Source organism: Mesocricetus auratus, unplaced genomic scaffold, assembly GCF_017639785.1.
Source record: "Mesocricetus auratus isolate SY011 unplaced genomic scaffold, BCM_Maur_2.0 Super-Scaffold_100020, whole genome shotgun sequence".
NCBI lineage: Eukaryota > Metazoa > Chordata > Mammalia > Rodentia > Cricetidae > Mesocricetus > Mesocricetus auratus.
In genome coordinates this window covers 18,742,325-18,765,032 of record NW_024429201.1, presented here as the reverse complement: position 1 = coordinate 18,765,032, position 22,708 = coordinate 18,742,325, and the positions used below count along the sequence as shown (strand labels likewise).

The 22,708-nt window shown below is 43.5% G+C and overlaps 1 protein-coding gene across 1 annotated transcript in view; it reads right to left on the bottom strand.

Moving 5' to 3' along the window:
- LOC101825710 (baculoviral IAP repeat-containing protein 1b-like) overlaps positions 1–22,708 on the bottom strand; it is a 45,841-nt gene that overhangs the window by 3,530 nt on the left and 19,603 nt on the right. Inside the window, exons 8-14 of the mRNA XM_040728851.1 lie at positions 22,457–22,538; positions 19,466–19,523; positions 16,786–18,963; positions 7,909–8,076; positions 6,441–6,593; positions 6,055–6,141; positions 2,439–2,603 (exon numbers count right to left, since the gene is read on the bottom strand). Of these exons, the coding sequence (XP_040584785.1) occupies positions 2,439–2,603; positions 6,055–6,141; positions 6,441–6,593; positions 7,909–8,076; positions 16,786–18,963; positions 19,466–19,523; positions 22,457–22,538 (2,891 nt within the window). The remainder of the gene's footprint in view (positions 1–2,438; positions 2,604–6,054; positions 6,142–6,440; positions 6,594–7,908; positions 8,077–16,785; positions 18,964–19,465; positions 19,524–22,456; positions 22,539–22,708) is intronic.

Genomic DNA, 22,708 nt, shown 5'->3' with positions numbered 1-22,708 from the left:
CAGGGCACCAGCAGCCATGAATCAACACATTGTAGCAGGCACAGAGGCAGGGACACCAGCGCTCAGGACACAGAGGCAGGGAGGTCACTGCAAGACTTTTACCAGTCTGGGCTACAACAACAGAAAACAAATGAATAAACAAATCTAGCTTGAGATCACTAAACCCTGAACTGTTTAAAATACTAATTGAAGTATTAAATGCATGTAGAAACTAAAATAAATTACATGCAGAAGGGTAGAAGGTGAATGTAATCTAAGTATTTTCAGTGTGTGTGTGTTTATGTGTGTGTGTATGTGTGTCCGTGTCCAAACATCACGGCAGGTATATGAAGGTCAGAGGACAATTTTGGACAGTCCATTCTGGTCTTTCACGTTGTGGGATCAAACTTAAGTCTTCAGGCTTGGCAGTAAGCCCTTTACCTGCTAAGCCATCTCGACAACCCAAATAAAAGGAACTTAAACATTCCAGGAACGTCTCCCTGACTCATAAGGTGGTAAAAGTATTCATTCATGTATTCATTTATATTATTCAAATTGTAAATTTATTATCCAAGGTAATACTGAAAAACGAACAATGTAGAGCTGGAACGATGCACGTCCACAGCAAGCCTTGGCATCTGGAGCAGAAGGAAGGCTATGGATTAAAAGCCAACCTGAATTACATAGTGAGTTTGAAACCAGCCTGGGTTACAGAATAGACCCTACCTAACCATCCCCTGGGGGGAAAGAGAATGTGAAATTAATAAGCTAATAAGTATAGGAAGCAAATAAGCAGAGAAAAAAACCACATATGTCCTATGGAAGAAATAAACCAACACCAAATAAAAATGCACAGAGGGCTGACTCACCCCTGCCATCTCAGCTGGGGGCGGGCGGGAAGGAGGAAGGTCCCAAGTTCAGGGCCATTGAGGGCTACATAGCAAGGTAAAGACTGGGCTGGACTGATAATCAATAGTCACTGACTACAAAAAAAGGTAAAAGGTCGACTATAGTTACAAGTATATTCGATGTGAATAAACGACTAATGAGTTGGATTTTTATGTTAAATTTTCTGTATGTGATCCTAGCACTCGGGAGGCAGAGGCAGGCGGATCTCTGAGTTCGAGGCCAGGCTGGACCGACAGCCTCCAAAACAATACAGAGAAACCCTGTCTCGTGAAAAAAAAATTCTGTATGTGTGTTGGAGTGTGTGTGTGTGATGCACATGTATGTGTGGGTGTTTGTGGATGCCAGAAGTTAGTCATCTCAGTTGCTTCCTTTTTGAGACCTGGTTCTTTCACTGAACCTGGAACTCAAAGACCCAATTGGATTGGCGGGCTAGTAAGTGCTGTGGAGTCTCCTGTCCACAGCCCTCTAGCGCCCCCTGCTGGGGTCGTGCTGCATATCACACTGAGCACTTCATGCCTGGACTGGAGGCGCCTTACAGACTTCGCCATCTCTGCAACCTCAGGTTTGCATCATTTATTATTTTGGCGATTGTGAGATTTTGATTAATTAGAGACGGGGTCTCCTGTAGTAAATACTGGCCCCTAGGTCACTATGTGGGCAAAGATCATGACCTTGGTAATGGTGGTCCTCTTGAGTGCTGGCATTACAGGTGTGCGCGTTCTGTTTGTATGTTGTGCTAGGGATCAAGCCCAGGGCTTCAGGCATGCTAGACAATCGCTCTACCAACAGAAATCCTTCCTAGGACAACTCATAGAAGCAAACGATGTAACTGTAGAAGAGACTCACTTTAAACACAGCTGCATAGATTTAAAGCAGGGAAAAGACATGGAGAGAGTCACCATATTAATGTACAGGAAGAGAGAGTAAGGCAGGAAGTACCACCACAGGTGAAGAGAGCTGGTCTGCCAGAAAGATCTCACAGCTCTGCATGTGCTGTGCACCTGAAGATGTAAAGGCAAACTAGAGCTGTAAGGAAGACAGACAAGGTGGCAGAGAGCGATAATTATTGCTTTAGGGATGGGACCTCGGCTTCTGGCATTGGTCTGTGTTCCAAAGCCCGTTTCATTGTACTCAGATAACAAAATCCCCAAGACCATGAACTCGAGACTCTTGCTCAGCTCTGTCCTGCAGATACATATTGTAAATATATACTAATAAAAAGAGCATCCTGCCAGGACCGTGAAACACCAAGTGTCATACAGGCTTGCCTGGACTGTGGTGTAGAGTAAAACACTGACCTAGCATGTGTGAGTGAGGACCAGCGCCCAGGAAACGAAAGCACAGCCTGGGTGGCTTCTATAGCTCCCCAGAGAGGCTACTGGCCTGCCCAGCCTGCCCAGGACGAACCCAAATCTGCAGAAGGGCACAGAGGACATGGGGAAGTAGGTTGAACGGTTTGGAAGTGGGATTTTTTTTTATCGACATTCGCAGCAGGCAGCTCCAGTGATGCTGGCTGGCTTCTGCACAAGGGAAAACTCTTTTAAACTCACCGATTTCCATCACGCTGTCGTCATCCAACGTCTCTGTAAAAGCAAAAACTCGGAGACACGGGAGCTGCAGACACTGCTGGACAATCAGTTTGGCCACCTGCTGAATCCCGTCCCCAGTGGGAAGGAGCAGTTCCTCCAGGTTCCTGAGAGAACCCAGAGCCTGTGCTGTGGGAGACACCACAAAGCCACCCTCAGTAGTTGTCCCCTCATGAGCAGCTGATGACCTGGACATTCTGCAGTCTAGAAGGCCCCACCTAGCAGAGGCCCTCCTGGTCACTGTCCTCTCCGAGGCAAAGAGAAGGGGTCAGCTCCCAGCCGCTGCTCCCTACTGCTCTCTGCAGCTGGCTCCTCCATCCTCCCGCAGCCGGCTCCTCACACAAGTCCGCGCGTCTCTCCATTCCCACTTCCGTTCCGCAGTCATGCTGACTGCACGAAGCCTCCACCCCCACCCTGTTTCACCATCCCACTTCCTGCCGTCACCCCGTGATTCCGTGTGAGGACCCTCACTGGCCACTAAAGCGTGTCCACCACTGTGGCAGCTTTCCTTCCCACGTTCTCTCTTCCTGACAGGACACTGTGCATCACATGATCACCAAGTCTACTTCCGAGGCCCCACAGAAACTACTTTGAAAACTTTCTGGCATGGACCAATGTTCTAGATTTATCTTTGACTTTCTCTGTTTCGGTTCTTGAATGAACCATGTTTTCATAGACTCTGATTCTTTTAGGAAAGGGTGTTTAGAAATCAGGTTCAGGATGAGGCCCGAGAGATGGCTTAGTGGTTAAGAGTTCTGGCTGTCCTTCCAGAAGTCCTGAGTTCAATTAGCAGCAGCCATATATGGTGGCTCACAACCATCTGTAATGAGATCTGGTGCCCTCTTCTGGCCTTCAGGTATACATGCAAACATTATAAATATAAATCAGAAAAAAAAAAAAAAAAGAAACCAAGTCCAGGGATTTGAGCTGTTCATACAGTCACTGTTTCTATAGCAGCAAAGCAAGAATTGTAGCCAGCAGCTCTCCTGAAACACTTAGGAAAACTCAGGGACTTTCTTGTTCTTGTCATATCTGCTTAAACTACTGACAGTGGTTATATTAGTATGTATGGGATAAGTTTCATTTAGTTGGGTTAAATGATTTATTTGGGGCTTTAAAAAGACAGTCTTACTCTATAGCTCAGGGTGGCCCGGAACTCTTAATCCCCCTGTCTCATACTCCTAGTACTGGGATGACAGGAATGTGCCACCACTCCGAGGTTCTAAGTGATCTTTCTCAAATGGGTTACTTAAGACATCTACTCACTGAATGAAGTTATCCTAGCTCTGTGTACAGAAAACAGAACTGTTTAACATAGAAAAGAAGTGTGATGGGGAAGTCCTGTGTATATGGAAATAAAGCACTGTTGGCCAATAGGCAGGCAAGATAGGTGGGACTAGGAGTCCAGGAGGATTCTGGGAAATGTAGTGGAGGGAGTCATTGCCATGTGATTCCCAAGAAGGGACGCAAGTCTGTATTCTCGGTAAGATAAGATCTTATAAAAATATATGTTAGCAATTATGGGTCAATAATTAAGTCAGAGCTAGCCAATGAGAAACAATAGCAAATGGTCAACAGCTTCATTAGTAATATAGTCTCCTGTGTGTTCATTTGGGACTGGTGTGTCTCTGGAAGCAGGCTGGCGGGAAGACTACACGTTATAGAAGTGAACAGCTGAGTGCTGGTGTCTATTACTGGTAGAATGCATTCTGGTCTCTCATGTGACTGGTGACTGTCCCAAGAGCTACTTGTGTATAGAAACCTAGATTTCTATATATGCATTTATGTATGTTTATGGGCTAACAAACCAAATCTGCATCAATATTTCCAATTTGTGATTCTTTCTTCCTGACATTTAAAAACAACTTGAATTATATCTGTATGTACTTATTGTATGTGTACATGTTGGTTGACATATGTGTGACATGGTGTGGGTTTAGGGATTTAGAGGCAGAGGACAGCTTGCAGAGGTGGGCTCTCCCTCCTCCCATCATATAGGTCCCAAGGATCCAACTCAGGTTGTCAACCTTGGTGCCAGGCTTCTTACTTCCTGAGCCACCTCCCAAGCCTTTTTCTTGAAAATTCTGTAAGTCTGACAGACATCTGTGAGGAAAATCCTCAATATGTACTCATTTTAAAAAAGGAAAAATAAGCCGGGCGTTGGTGTCGCACGCCTTCGAGGCCAGCCTGGTCTACAAAGTGAGTTCCAGGACAGCCTCCAAAGCCACAGAGAAACCCTGTCTCGAAAAACAAAAAACAAAAAACAAAAAACAAAAAAAAAGAAAAATAATTCACTTCATTAAGGCCTCATTCCAAGCTGGGCACAGGAATCCAAATACTTGCTTCCTTATGTCTGGGGATCACCAGCTCCCTGTTTCATTCTTGTAATTTTCCTTTCCAGCAGTAGAGAGATTTGACTCTTATTCTAGTCAGTATGCATTTTACATAGTTAACCTGAGACATGTGACAGTGACCTGATGTTGTCTCTGCTGCTTTACCCCACCCGACTACCAGCACCTCCAGAACCAAAGCAAACACACAGCAGATGCCTCCACAGAAGGGAGGGGGCTCTTACGCACACTGAAATCTGGGAAGCACTGTGAAGACAGAGCTCTGTACCCCATAGCAGCTTTGTCTCCCCACTTTCTTTTTTTATTTTTATTTTTTGTTTTACGAGACAGGGTTTCTCTGTATTGTTTTGGAGGCTGTCGGTCCAGCCTGGCCTGGAACTCACAGAGATCCGCCTGCCTCTGCCTCCCGAGTGCTGGGATTAAAGGCGTGCGCCACCAACGCCCGGCGTTGTCTCCCCACTTTCTGCTTAGCCTACTAGTGACTGCCAGGTAAGCACAATACTTCTCTAAACTTTTTCCTTTTAACTCAAAACAGTATATAAACTCTCTACACCTAGCATTTTGTTCAATATGGTTATCACAATTTAGTTTTCTTAAAATAAATAGAAGTTTTAATATGTATTCTGAAACCATTGAAACGAAAAGGACAAAGCATATTTGGAGTGGACGCCAGACAATGAGTTACACAATGCTATCGTGGCCAAATTCTCTCCTAAGAAGTCGGTGAGCCTGACAACATTGCATCTAATGAGGTCAAGTGTGGGCACGTGTGGGACCAACAGTGATGGCATCTGGGGATGACACCGAGCATCATCACTAAGGTGTCCTCCTAAGGACCAGCACAGCTGGTACAGCTGACTCTGTATCAGCACTTTCCACCAGCTACAGGTTCAACTTCTAAAAATCCTGTCTGTGCCAAACACATACAGACATTTCCCCCTCATTACTCCCAGAACAACACAGTCACATTGCAGTAGGCATTGTAAACAATTGAGAGATGGTTTAAAGTATATGGAGGATATGTGGGGTCATGGGCAAACACTGCACCATTTTATATCATGGAGAGGAGGATCTTCTAGTGTTTACATCAGCAGAGGTCCTGGACCCAGCTGCCATGGATGCCAAGGGACAGCTGTGCACTGCCTGCTTTGCGGTGGGTTCACTGAAGGACAATGTGGAGAAAGGGGAGGAGAAAGAGCATATTAAGAAACACTGTTTTATAAACTCACCAAACTTTTCTGATGTTTCTTTATCTGGAAATTTTTGGTGTCTGAGATTCAATATCTTCAGTGAAACAAAATTTGGCAAAATAGCCACTAGGAAAGGGAAAATAAATTTAGTTAGTTCAGATACATTTCCTGTGACACAGAGGAATATCATCTCAAAGTGATGTAAGGTGATGTACTATGCAGATTGAATCACTATGACTAGGCAGAGGAAACAACTCTGAAAGGGAAATGTTCACACTGTAGACACAGGTACATGTCATTGCCGTGAAAGACTCACTGAAGTCAGGTGCCGTCACAGTTCCTGTGACATCAGTTGCATTTCACTCTAGAGTATTTAATGACTTTGTGCACAGGGGCATCTGGAGTCAAAGTTACACAGTTCTTACCAAATGGCCTGGTTTCAAAGCATTGTCCAGAAAACTCAATCTCTCTGAGTTTCTTGCAGGAAGCAAGCACAGCCATGAGAGACTCAAAATCCGAAAAGAAATCACATTTCAGGTGGAAAACATGAAGATCGGGAGAGTTCTGAATCAATTTAACTGGAAAAGAGGAAGGATTTTCAGAAATTAGAGAAGGCTGCAAGTTCCCTTCTGACCTGGCCTCTCAATCCGTGCTCTCCAGCCACACCGATTAAACAGGCAGTGATGCAGTGATCCAGTGCTCAGGCCACATTGGGCGTGTGCTCAGCTTCTGCAACTGACTAGGGAGCAGATGAGATGGGGCAAGTTCCTGACCCTCTCTGGGTCAGTTTTCTCTTCTCCATATTTCACCTTCAGCGACAGCGGCCTGATATCTCTGTGTTTGCATACTGCCCTGACACATTGGGAACTCTGTACAGAGTAATATAAAAGACAGGTCAACTCTGAGGCACAACTTAAAAATGTTTTTAATTAAATAACTGTGTGTGTGTGTGTGTGTGTGTGTGTGTGTGTGTGTGACACATAATCCACACGTGGTCAGAAGACAATTTTTGAGAAAATCTGTTCTATTCTTTTGCCATGGGATCCCACAGACCTAAGGTGTTACTGGGCTTGGCAGCAAGCACCCACTGACCCATCTTTCGGGACAGAAATTTTGTTTTTTTGTTTGGTTTTATTTCTGTAGATCATGTTAGCCTGGAAATCACCACATAGATAGGTTGGCTTTGAAGTTGTGATAGTCCTGAGGCAGACTCCCAAGTGCTGTGATTATAAGCATGAGCAACCAAGCCCCACTCTGGTCCCCTCTTTTCCATTTCTTTAGTCCGCAGTGTTCAGGGTTTTCCAAATTAAGGGTCTGGTGGTGCTTGAGTCATTTTGCTAAATTACATGTTCTAGAAAGATGTCTGTACAGCTGTCCATCAACAAGAGGCTGGGATAGGGAGAAATGGAGAGAACATCCAGGTTGCCCCCAGTCAGATTTCTTTCTCCCTCGGCAGGCAGATCGCCGAGTGCCACTAAAACAACAGCGAAAGAAATAGACTCCACAAAATGCCTTGGAGAGGAAGTGTGTTGGGAGTTCAACACTCAGGCCATGGGCTCAAACCTTCTCTTTTGAAGATACATTTTCTTAGCTAGATAAACCTGAGCAATTGCTGACTCAGTTTCCCCAGTTAAAAGTCAGCCTTCTCTCACACAGTGGTATGAAGAGTGAGTTAGTATCTGTGAAGAGTTCAGAACAGTTCCAGTCATGTTAAGGACTCAGGGTTACAAATACATGTCTGCCCCCTTACTGTTCCCACACCTTCCCATGGACACAGTTCACACTGTCAGACACACAGAAGTTTTAACTAATGATCTAATGATTCTAATGATTGTTAGCCAAGTAGCTTTTCCAGCTGAACCATGACCTGAGAGATCCAGGCACCATCCTTACCCAGTTTGGAGAGGTCAGACTCTGTGGAAGTTTGGATGGATAGCTTCTCCATGTGGTGGAGGTTTGGGAGGTCTCCAGGGAAGACAGACAGCACATCGGGTATGCCATCTAGTCTCACAGACAGTTCTCGCAGGTTTGGGAACTTGTCCAAGTTAGCGAAGAGTTGATCTGGAAAGCAGCACACAGTATCCATCACTCAAGAGACCCATGTGGGGGGAGTGTGCTGTCATTCTTAGATATTTTCATAAGGAAACTTCTCAGAGATGCTAGCATCTGTTTAGGAGGCACATCCAAGAAGATCCCACCATCTGCATCATGTCCTGGTCACAGAGCACTCCCATTTAAGACATCTTGTTGGGGGCATAGCATGCAGGTGCTTGCTCCCACAGATCTCCAGAGAAACCAGGAATGTTAAACATACAGAACCGTCTTTCCAACTGGAAAGATGAAAAATCTGTTCTTCCATCCAGGAAGCTGGGAATTGGAAGTGATTAACTGCCTGGGGATCTGTGTCATCTGTTGGGCCAGGCCAACAACCAAGACTGGAGGTGACTAGTAATCTAAATGACCCAAAAGCCAGAGGTCCTACCACAACCAGGGCCAGAGGTGGCTAATAGTCCTAATGACTGCTATGCTATCTGTATGACCAAGATCAGGCCAGACCCTTAGGCCCTTAAGCTAGTACAGGTAGCCTATCTCCAGAACCCATCTTTTTGGAAGAGATAACATGTACCTCAACTTGAGTTTCAAAGTAATTACACTTCCTTGTGCAATGGGTATTGTATTACATCATGAAACTTTTGTCCAGATTGTACTGGGCTTAAAAACCCTGGAACAAACAGCCTGTTATTAGACTCCCTGAAGTCTGATCCAGGTTGTTGGGTTTTCATTCCGGTCTCTTCTCATGGCCAGCTGTATGTCACCTGCAGGGATCCCTCAGCATCTCCCCAACCAACAGTGTGGGAACAATTTTTTCCAAGATTGATTTACTTATCATGTATACAGTGTTCTGCTTGCATATATACCTACACAAGAGAAGAAGGCAACAGATTTCATTATGGATGGTTGTGAGCCACCATGTGGTTGTTGGGAATTGAACTCAGGACCTCTGGAAGAGCAGTCAAGGCTGTTAACCCCTGAGCCATCTCTCCAGCTCGGGAACAAATGGTTTTGCACAAGCAAAAGGATGTTTCCAACTCATAAAATATAACTTGAAGTTAATTAATGACACATATAAGAACTAAAACCAATGCCTGGGGCAGGTAGGAGAGCTAGCTGGCTTTGTAGTCCTAAAAGCAGAAGAGCCTACCCTATTAGCACAGATGTGGGTGAGCCAGCCCTGCTGTAAACATGGGAGAACTGTCCCCATTTCTCATCTGGTGGACTAAGCCTACAGCTTCCCAGCCCCAGCCCCTGGGGTATAACTTGATCTGCCCTAAAATACACTCATTTATGAACTGCTGGAGCATGTGAAGGAACTGACCGGAAGACCCAAAGCTGCAAGATCTCCATGATTCGGGCAACAACAGGATACCTAGGAAGAGTCCTAATGAGGACCCAGCATTGACAGTGTAGTAGAAGCAAGAGGTCTTGAACCAGACTGCTTAGTAACAATCTTGTATTGCTCTCATTGTTAAGAAAAAAAATCTCATTGGTTGATAGCTAGACAGAATTTTCTGAGCGGAGAGATTTTGGAGAAAAGGGCAGAGTTAGAGGAGCTGCCAGTCAGGCACAGAGGGAGCAGGCCCTATACAAAGTGAGGTATCGAGCAATGAAACATGTGGCAGCATGCGACTGATTGAAATGGGTTAAGCTGTAAGACCTAGCTAGCAGCAGGCCTAAGCTGTCAGCCGAGCATTTGCAATTAGTAGCAGGCTCTGAGTGGCTATTTGGGAGCAGCTGCTGAGACACAGAGAAACTCTGCCTACACTCAATCCATGAGTCTCTGCAACGAACAAGTAAAAATAATGGACAAAGGGGTCTATGGTGTGACTCACTGTGTCACACTGCAGCTTCCACGATGAGGTTTCTAATTTCCCCCCTTTCTCTCTTAAATGTTGTATTTGTGTACAGGTTGCAGGGGTAGAGGGAAGAGGCAAAGGGACAGGGAAATGAATGGGATCAAGATACATGTTGTAAAAGACACATAGAATAAATTATACATACATACATACATATATACATACATACTAGAAGGAAACAGGAAATGTAGGGTAAAAGAGGAGCCAAAGAAACACACCCTGGCTCTGAACACAGAATCTAAGAAACACATCCTGAGCCTGAAATCAGAGCCAAAGAAATACACTTTGGCCTTAGAATCAGAGATAGTAAAAGAAATACTCCTTGGACCTCAAACTAGAGCCAAAAAGCTAAAAGGGGCCAGTAAAAGAGGCACAGTTTGGCTCTGAAACCAGAGCCAACTCTGCCCCTTAACCAACTAAACCAACCAATCCTTGAGCAGGAAACTAACCAATCCCTGGGCAGAAAAGTCTTCTCCCTGAAAAAACTCTGCCCCTGAGAAGCCCTGTGTAAGTCCTGTGCCTGCTCAGTTTCTGGCTGCCCTTTTCCATCCCGGCAGAGGAACTCACCCTACTGGACTCCTTCCCAAATAAATCACTTTCTTATATTTTTGGTTGTGAGCCTAGCCTTTGACAGCTTGAGACATCTCTCCAGCCCAATAAATTTCTTTCTTAAAAGAGTTTTGGCTGAAGACCTTCTTTTGCAAGCACAGAGCTTAAGAACCTTTGCTGAGACATTCCTTTGGGGTGCTAAACAGAAAAACTAACAACTTGGAGTAGAACCTTTGCTGAGACTTCCCTTTGGTTGCTGCTGAATAGAAAAAGTTAACAACTTGTCCCTGGAGCCAGAGGAGATTGCTACATTTCTGCAGGGGTTTCCCTTTTAGCAGAGTGATGCAGACATACCATCTTGGGACAGAGCTGAGAGAAAATGGATACCTCTGCTGGGAAGTTCTCTTTAAGGGGTGGGCATAGAAGAGCTCAGTTGTACTGGCCTTCCATGGGAGGGGAGCAGGATTGCTATGTCCTTCGGGGAGACCATTCTCCACTGCATGCCAGCTTCAGGTACAGCCTGACTTCCTGCCAAGTCAGGGTACCTTTCTCTCCAGAGCTGTCCCTTCATAGCTTCAGGTAAGCCTGACTTCTCAAGTCTGTCTCTCCAGGGCTGTAACACTCACAGGTAATCATCACAACATTGAATCCTTAAAAACACTATAAAAATGGTAGCAAGAAAAAAAAAGATAAATTAAACTTCATCAAAATTAACAATTGTTGAGCCGGGCGGTGGTGGCGCACACCTTTAATCCCAGCACTCGGGAGGCAGAGGCAGGCGGATCTCTGTGAGTTCGAGGCCAGGCTGGACCGATAGCCTCCGAAACAATACAGATAAACCCTGTCTCGTAAAAACCAAAAAAAAAAAAAAAACAACAACAACAAAAACAATTGTTCATGCATCAGAGGACATTAAAGAGGTGAAATGGCAATCTACAGAATGGGAGAAAACAGTTTTCAAACCGTGTGTCTGATAAGGGTTTTGAGAGATTTATTTTTGTCATTCTAGGGATGGAAGGAATCCAGAGCCTTGAACTTGGTGGGCAAGTGCTCTCCCAGTGAGATTCTTCCTTTGTAACGTGAGAGTTCAATATTTACAATACACAAAGAACTCCTACAACAGAATAATTTTGTTTTGTTTGAGAAAGGGTCTTGCTCTATTGCCCAGGTTGATCATGAACTCACTGTGTAGAGCTGGCTCAGACTTAGGGCAGCCCTCCTACCTCAGCCCTTAGAGTGTCAATATTAAAAGAATGACCCAGTTACTTTTAGGAAAATCTTTTAAATTAAAAATAATTTGGATAGACATCTATAAAAATAAGGAAACTACGAGCAGTTGAGAATATACTCAGTCTCATTCAGTTATACGAGAATATGTTCGTGATGCAGCAAAGCAAAGTAAAAACGAGGCCAAGGAAGGCGTGGAGAAGCTGGAGACTCTTTGCGGATGGGAGGGAAATGAGGCAGGGAACACAGCTGGGAATGTCCTCAAAGGGGTACACAGGAAATGTGGTGGCCGATGGGTGAGGGAGGAAGGTTACCATGAGATTAAGGCCAGCCTGTGCTACATCGTGAGTACCAAGGATAGCCTAGGCTGTAGAGTGAGACCCTGTCTGAAACCACTAGAATTGCCATATGAGAAGGCAAGTCTACTCCTAGAAATATTCCCAAAACAACTGACAGCAGGGATCAAACAGATGCTTTTAACACAAATGAGCATGATCATGACAGCATTCCTATAATACATAGAAAATGGAAACAACCAGTGCTCATCAATGGATGTAGGGACAAGCAAAACAGAACACTCACGCACACACACACACACACACACACACACACACGATGCATACATACATAAACACACATAATGATACACACACATTGATACACACATACATACATACACACACAATGATATATACATATCCACACAATCACACACACACACACACGCACACACACGCACACACACTCACGCACACACACAATCACACACACACACGATGCATACATACATAAACACACATAATGATACACACACATTGATACACATACATATATACACACACAATGATATATACATATCCACACAATCACACACACATACACACACACACACACACACGATGCATACATACATAAACACACATAATGACACACACATTGATACACACATACATACATACACACACAATGATATATACATATCCACACAATCACACACACACACACACACACACACGATGCATACATACATAAACACACATAATGATACACACACATTGATACACACATACATACATATACACACAATCATATATACATATCCACACAATCACACACACACACGATGCATACATACATAAACACATATAATGACACACACATTGATACACACATACATACATACACACTCAATGATATGTACATATCCACACAATCACACACACACACACACACGATGCATACATACATAAACACACATAATGATACACACACATTGATACACACATACATACATATACACACAATGATATATACATATCCACACAATCACACACACACACACTTGATGCATACATACATAAACACACATAATGATACACACACATTGATACACATACATATATACACACACAATGATATATACATATCCACACAATCACACACACACACGCACACACACACACGATGCATACATACATAAACACACATAATGATACACACACATTGATACACACATACATACATATACACACAATCATATATACATATCCACACAATCACACACACCACGATGCATACATACATAAACACACATAACGACACACACATTGATACACACATACATACATACACACTCAATGATATGTACATATCCACACAATCACACACACACACACACACGATGCATACATACATAAACACACATAATGATACACACACATTGATACACACATACATACATATACACACAATGATATATACATATCCACACAATCACACACACACACACATGATGCATACATACATAAACACACATAATGATACACACACATTGATACACATACATATATACACACACAATGATATATACATATCCACACAATCACACACACACACGCACACACACACACGATGCATACATACATAAACACACATAATGATACACACACATTGATACACACATACATACATACACACACAATGATATATACATATCCACACAATCACACACACACACACACACACGATGCATACATACATAAACACACATAATGATACACACACATTGATACACACATACATACATATACACACAATGATATATACATATCCACACAATCACACACACATACACACACACACACGATGCATACATACATAAACACACATAATGATACACACACATTGATACACACATACATACATACACACACAATGATATATACATATCCACACAATCACACACACACACACATGATGCATACATACATAAACACACATAATGATACACACACATTGATACACATACATACATACACACACAATGATATATACATATCCACACAATCACACACACACACACACACACACGATGCATACATACATAAACACACATAATGATACACACACATTGATACACATACATACATATACACACAATGATATATACACATCCACACAATCACACACACACACACATGATGCATACATACATAAACACACATAATGATACACACACATTGATACACACATACATACATACACACACAATGATATATACATATCCACACAATCACACACACATACACACACACACACACGATGCATACATACATAAACACACATAATGATACACACACATTGATACACATACATACATATACACACAATCATATATACATATCCACACAATCACACACACACACACACACACACGATGCATACATACATAAACACACATAATGATACACACACATTGATACACACATACATACATACACACACAATGATATATACATATCCACACAATCACACACACACACACACACGCACACACACACTCACACACACACACGATGCATACATACATAAACACACATAATGATACACACACATTGATACACACATACATACATATACACACAATCATATATACATATCCACACAATCACACACACACATGATGCATACATACATAAACACACATAATGATACACACACATTGATACACATACATATATACACACACAATGATATATACATATCCACACAATCACACACACACACACACACGCACACGATGCATACATACATAAACACACATAATGATACACACACATTGATACACACATACATACATATACACACAATCATATATACATATCCACACAATCACACACACACATGATGCATACATACATAAACACACATAACGACACACACATTGATACACACATACATACATACACACACAATGATATGTACATATCCACACAATCACACACACACACAATGGAATATTACTGACTACAGAAGTCCTGACCCTCTTATCTTCCTGAGTGCTCACACTGCACACATGTATCACCATACCCAGTTCATGCAGTGCCAGGGATTGAACACAGGACTCTGTGCATTATAGGGAAGAGCCCTACTGTCAAGTAGCATGCCAGCCCTGCTGCATCTCTATTTTACACGAGACAAGCAACTTTTTTTTAAGTCTGTGAGATGACATTTCTTTTCTTTTGTTTTTTTATAGTTCTTTTCTTTTTTTTTTTTTTTTTTTTTTTGGTTTTTTCAAGACAGGGTTTCTCTGTGGCTTTGGAGGCTGTCCTGGAACTCGCTTGGTAGTCCAGGCTGGTCTCGAACTCACAGAGATCCGCCTGCCTCTGCCTCCCGAGTGCTGGGATTAAAGGTGTGTGCCACCAACGCCCGGCGACTATAGTTATTTTCAAAGTCAAAAATATTTTTATTTTCTCTGAGGCTAGATATTGGAGCATGCCTGTATCTGACATTTAGGATATGTCAACAAAATGCAGTTCAAGGTAATGGTCAAGGACATAATGAGTTCAAAGCCAGGCTAGGCTAACAAGAGCCTTTCATACACAAGAGGGGTGTATGGCACAGAAATATGGCTCCACAAGAAAAAGCCCTTGTCCCAAGCCTGCCAACTTCACTTCAGTCCCTAAAATCTGTATGGAAGAAGGAAGAATGGCAATCCTGAGGTTGTCCCTTTGCCTCCACACACATGCTGTAGCATGGTCACATGCTGATGGACATATTTGCAAATACACACACACACCTTGCACCATTAAAAGATGCAATACACAAAGATATAGACAAGCAAAGCATTACTAACAGATAGCTAAAGACAAAAGCTTAGACTAGTAATAAAAAATTTAAAAACCAAGCATTACAGTGCTATCAAAACTCATAAGTACCTATAAACAAATTTAATGAAAGTCAGGTACAGTCTGTACTGAAAACTATCAAATATTTCTTAAAGGAAGACACAACTGGGAGCAGATATTTTACCTGGTTGATTTCTGTCAACTTGAAACAGGCTAGGGTTATCTGAGACCCAATCAGGTTGCATGAAGGCAAGCCTGTAAGGTATTGTCTTGAATAAAGACGTTTAAGGGAGGGCCCAGCTCGGAGCAGACGGTACCCTTGGGCAGGTGGTCCAGAGCTGAATAAGAAGTCAGCTGTATAAGCAACCATGGAAAGGAAACCAGTAAGCAACACACCTCCCTAGTATCTTTTCCAGTTTCTGCCTCCAGGTTCCTGCCTGAGTTCTGGCCACGACATCCTTCAGTGATGGACTATGTGACACGGGAGTGGTAAGGTGAGAAAAACCCTTTCTGCCCCAATATGCTTCTGGTCAGAATATTTAATTACAGTAATAGAAACCTAAGTAAGACTTTATGGTTCCCACTTTTCAATTCGTTTTCTGGAGAAGCTAAACTCCCTCCTCTTTCAGGCAGTCAGGGTGCAGAAGACTCTCCAGCATCATCTTACACACAGGCCATCATTTACCAATAACAAGCGATTGACCCTCCCTTACTAACGACCTTGAGAGATGAAATACTGATGGTAACGTTTTCCTAGCTTTCCTGAGTTACTTCAAAGCCATCCTATGATTCAGGGCCTTTCACTGATGTATCCACTGCCCAGACAGTGAACGTGTTCAGATCTCTTCTATCAGGACACATTTATGACCTTGTCCCTGAGACGCTTCATTCATCTAAAACTAAGAACGAGAAAACAGTGTCAACCAGAATGGCTGTGTGACACTCAGGGATACCTGGCAACTGCTTTGTCCCTGAGACCTCAAGAGACCGCAAGGCAGGCAGGGTGAGAAGCAGCTGCTGTTCTGCTGCACTGAGCCTCAGTCTGCACAGGGAGCACTTGGTGACAGAGGTTTTATGCAGCTCCAGAGCAGGACGGATGCTTTCAAGAAAGTCACTGCTGTGTGTCAAACGGAGTTCGATATCCTGCGATGCCGAGAAGATTTCCATTAGGACCTGGAGCAGTGCTTGGTCTGCTGGACCCATGTTGGCCACTCCAACTTCCAGCCTAGGGATCTTGTACTGCTTGGGTGACAGTTTCCAGTACCCAGCACTGATGTCTGGTGGTGCCTGGCGTAGGATAGCCACATAGTTCTTTATGATATCCTCTTTTTCAGCTAAATTTTTTTCACATTCATTAATAGATTGAAAGGCAGATGCATAATCCTCATCTATTGTTGGTGGCTGGACTTTCTCAAAACCTTTTTCCATGTATGAAAAATCTATTCTCTGTTCGCTGTTATTTCCAGTTATGGAGACCTTAATACTCTTCAATAATAGCAGGCTTTCTGGGTGGTCCCCAAAGTACTGTAAATTCAATACATTCAAAGCCAGTGTTCTTCCTCGAAGGAATTGCAAGATAAATGGAGAACAGGAAGTAACTGCATTGCTTTCATAAGCAAACTTTAGAGCAGCATTCAATAAATTTTCTGAAGCGAATAACAAGAAAGCTTCGGGAAAAATCTGCCACAACCCCCAAACAAACTGCATCCTCTGGGAACTTTCTGGATGGAGTTTCCCATAATCCTCATTTTCAGACAAGTTCTCCAGTGACTCTTTATCACTCACCAACTGAAGCAAGTGAGACACAATTTTTGGCCCTGCCTTTGGTGAAGGGTGGCTGGAGATATACTTCAAAAAATTGTTGTAGACACTCACAGCCTTCAAGGGTGAGTTAACTTGTCTCAAATAATCAAGCCCCAGGCCTTGGTCTTCCTCTCTTTCTGAACCCAGGAGTTCAGTCAGCCTCATGGCAGCAAGAAATTCTTGGAACAGAGGACTCAAGAAGCGATAGACTGGGCTCAGTCTCTGGGCGGTGAATTTGCTCATGAAGCAGGTGGTCAGATCTTCACCTTCATCAACTCCTGCTTCTGTGAGATCCTCACTACTGAACTCAAAGCAAGATGAGAAAAGCCCTGTCAAGGCCAGCTGGCCACATGAGGACACAGTGGCCTTGAGACGCTCAGCTGCAGCCTCGTGCTTTAAGGAAAGATATTTCATATAGGACTTGAAAACGGCCACATCATGAAAGGACTGGTCGGAAGGATTTTGAATCCAGTCTGTACAGACTGCTGCCATAAAGAGGGGGGTTTTGTGAATTCCCTGTAAATCTTCATTCTTTCCAAAGTAGTTTATAAACTTATGCACACGGATTATATTGTGTGAGAATATCTTCCGCAATACAGAGATAGTGTTGTAGAAGGGAAACTCTCTGATCTCTAGAATCGTGTCTAGGTATGGGCGGATGGCCCTGGCCCTGTTGGTATGGACAGCGATCAACAAGCAGGTCTGTGACAAGTAGTTCTTTGTAATCAGGGTTTCTATGGCTTGGGGCAGTGACTCCATCCCACTGTAGTCGTCCACCAGGAAGAGCACCTGGTGCTTCAACTGCCGGATGCTGTCACTCAGACACACCTCACTAACTCTCGCTCCTGTCTCGAGGAGCTGGGCACCGATGATGCTGGCCAGGCCCTGGTCTGGTCTGCTGGAACGCAGGGAGATGTAGAAGACCAGCTGGAACCTGTTCAGCAGGGGGCAGCATCCCGATGCCCAGAGAAAGGCTGTTTTCTTCAGGAAGGTGGTCTTCCCACTGCCAGTTTCCCCCTCCACACACAGGACAGAGTTGAGGTTGGTGAAGATCTCAGGAAGCGTCAAGGCCTCTTGCACTGGCCTGCTGATGTGCTTTGAGACGATGGACAGATCACAGCCAAGCAAGTGGTCAGTGCCTAGGCTGGAACACACCTCTGGCAAATTTATGTGGCGGAAAGCGGCTTTGGTGTAGGCTGCTCTCAGCTGCTCACTCAGACTCTTGGCCTCTTGAAGCCACTGGGCCTCACGCTGATCCAGCTCTGTGGAGAGGACGCAGGCACCTCTGGGTGGACGTTCACATCCCTGGGCTTCACTTGGAGCAACATCTGTGGGGAAAAGAAGGAAATGCAGCAAACCTCTCAATGCCAAGGCTGTGGTGGGTTTGTTACACTGTTCTGCCTGTCTGCTATGGATGAATCAGGACTTTCCTCTAATGCCCATGTTCTCCCTTGAGATCCTCTCAGACCTTTTCATAGAATCAGAACGTGGGATCATGTGTCCACGTCTCAGATTTGACCTGGGATTCAGACATAATGTGTGCTTCTTAAGAGTACTCTGGCACCCCAATTTCCCATTAAGATCTCAGGAGACGAGCTTGCTGCATGATGCTTTTAATACTGGCGGGTTTGGATCTGACACCAGGACTGCTGTCATTAGTCCCGCATTCATTCTCAAGATGTCACAGGAATGCTGACACTCTGTTGTCCACAGAACCCTCCATGCCAGTGCTCTCCTCTCTAGGAGCTCCTTGGACAACTATAAACACTCTTTCCTTTCAAGGAGCTACGTAAAAATACACATAATCCCATGCTGCTTTCAAGTTCTCACCAGCCACGGTGGAGAGAAATGCCCCTGCATCCTCACGACTGCTTCCCCCTGTGCTGTCCTGTGAAAGAGAAACCCGTCATTAAATCAAAACTCTGCCTTAAATCCAACATCTTCTAAACACAGTCTACACTCAGTGCTGGTTGAAGGAGGGAGTGCTCTAGATAGAAAAGAAAGAATTTCACACATCTGCAAGAGTGTGTTCCTAGATGGTATAATGTGGCACATAATCCTCTCTACAGGTGATGATGCTATGTGGGTAATAGCATCAAAATAATAAGGTGTAGAACAAGAATGGTCCTGCTAAAATCATTAAGTATTCCCTCCATCCTTGGTTATTGGTAACTATGTGTTTCATATCATAGGCCAGGATGCAGAGCGGCTATCACACACACACACTTTTGTGGGTTTTTGTTTCCTTTTTAGGGAGTCTTGTGTAGCATAGGCTGGTCTGGAATTCCCTATATAGTCAAGGGTAGCAATGAACTCCTCATCCCCCTTTCTCAAACTTCCAAAATCTGGCACTATAGACATGGTATCTCCACACACCCCAGGCCTCATTGTTACTTTTTTCTCTTCTGGAACCCCAACCACTTATCATTTGAAAATTTCCAAATATAAGAGCTTTATCACATGAAACTGAAATTGCTTTGCTGTTTTGTTTTCCTTCACTTTTTCCCTTTATTTTATTGGTGTTTGTTTTTTGTTTATTTGTTTGTTTTGTTTTTTGAGGTAATATCTTATACTATCATCTAGGCTAATGCTGAATGCCTGATAATTCTCCCACTCAGCTACCAGAGTGCTGTTTTCCAGACATGAGCCACCATAGCCAGCTTTGTTCTCTTCTCTGTGGGATGAGAAGCAGCAGACACATTACTACAATGTGAGGTCGTTTGTGTCAGCAAGAACTGATAGTACGGCTGTGTTAGAGAGAAACATGTAGGGGTCAGTCCATCATCTGACTTCATGATTTTGCTGGGCATTTGCCTTTGCCAAAGAAACATGCCTGGCACAGAATGGGAAAAATATTCACTAACCCCACATCTGACAGAGGGCTGATCTCCAAAATTTACAAAGAACTCAAGAAGCAAGTTTCCCAAACACCAAAGGAAAATAGAGAATTTTCAGTAGAGGAGTCTAAAATGGCTGAGAGGCACTTGAGAAAGTGCTCAACATCCTTAGCCATCCGGGAAATGCAAATCAAAACAACTCTGAGATACCATCTCACTCCTGTCAGAATGGCTAAAATCAAAAACACCAACAACAATTTATGCTGGAGAGGATGTGGTGAAAGGGGAACACTCCTCCATTGCTGGTGGGAGTGCCAACTGGTTCAGCCACTTTGGAAATCAGTATGGAGATTCCTCAGAAAAATCAGAATAAACCTACCACAAGACCCAGCAACTCCACTCTTAGGCATATATCCAAAAGATGCCCATTCATACAACAAGGATGTCTGTTCCACTATTTTCATAGCAGCATTATTTGTAATAGCCAGAACTTGGAAGCAACCTAGATGTCCCTCAACTGAAGAATGGATGCAGAAAATGTGGTACATTTACACATTGGAGTACTATTCAGCAGAAAAAAAATGGAATCCTGAAATTTGCAGGCAAATGGATGGCACTAGAAGAAACCATTCTGAGTGAGGTAACCCAGTCGCAAAAAGATAAACATGGCATGTACTCTCTCATATATGGATTTTAGACATAGACCTGGGGAGTGCCAGTCTGCAATCCCATGGCCAGAGAGTCTGGAAAACAGAACCTTCATTCAGTGGCTGATGGAAGTAGAGGCAGACTCCCACGGCTAAGCACTGAGCTGAACTCAAGAAATCCAGTGACAGAGATGAAGGACTGATGACCAAAGGGATTAAGACTGGGCTGGTTTAACGCCCAGAAACAGCTGACCTAACAAGGGTTATCTCTTGAATCCCAGACTGATGCCTGGGAATCCAGCATGGGACTGATCAAGACCCCCTGAATATGGGTGTCAGTGAGGAGGCCTAGGTAATCTATTGAACCTTGGGTAGTAGATCAGTATTTATCCTGGGTATACAAATGGACTTTGGACTCCCATCCAACAATGAGAGATGCACTCTCACCCTGAACTCTTGGGGGAGGGTCTAGGCCCTGCCCTGGATAAAGTGACAGACTATGGACACCTCCATGGAGGGCCTCACCCTCCCTGGGGTAATGAGGGGATAATGGGGGGGTTGGTGGGAGGGCATGGGAGGAGAGTAGGGAAACAGAGAGGGACCTGGAATTGACATGTGAAGCAACCTTGTTTCTAATTTAAATTTAAATCTAAAAATTATATATATATATATATATATATATATATATATAGAGAGAGAGAGAGAGAGAGAGAGAGAAAGAAACATGCCTGGAGGCTGGGGTTACAGCTCAGACATAAATTCCTTGCCTAGCATGCATACGATCTTGGGTTTGATCTCTTGAATTGCAAAAATCAAATGGAAATGGCATCACACTCCTGTGATCCCAGCATTTGGAAGGTTGAGTCAGAAGGATCACAAATTCCTAGCTAGTCTGAATTTGAATGTAGCAAGTTCAAAGTCAGCCTAGGCTACATAATGAGAACATGTCCCAAACATAATTCTAATCAAACAAATAGAACTTGCCTTGTGCAACCCAAAAGAAGCAAGAAGACACGCCTACTAGCCTCCAAAGATCACAGACAGGTTCAGTTAGTCTGGATGTTTATCAGGAGTAAGGCTAAAAGAATTTCAACAGCAGACTTCTCATAGGAGGAGGATTTGACTGTGCATTTCATGAAGCTAACAAGTGTGTCTCCCCTGTCCACTGTCAAGTTCCTATCTATACCTATATCTTGCTAGTGCTTACTAGATGCTTGTATAGATAACTGTAGAATTTATTTTATTGTGATACATTTACAATTGACAATTGCTGAACAAAACAGTGTTCAATCACAGGACCATTCACTGCCTAGCAGAGAAGGGGCGGTGTCCATTACCATGGCTTCTGGAAGTGCACAGTGGCTCTGAAGGGCTGGAGTCACTTCTGCAGAGGACTTCAGGGTTTGAAGAAAGACACAGCTAAGCAGAGGAGATAAAAAAGTCACAAAATGGTTCCATGCAATTAAGCACTTGCATTGTTTTTAAAGAAACATGAAGATTTGGGACCAAGAATGAAGTAGAAAGCTAACAATTTCAGTGATCCTGTCAGTGTTGTGTCATGTATGACACTCGGACTGTGACTTTCAATA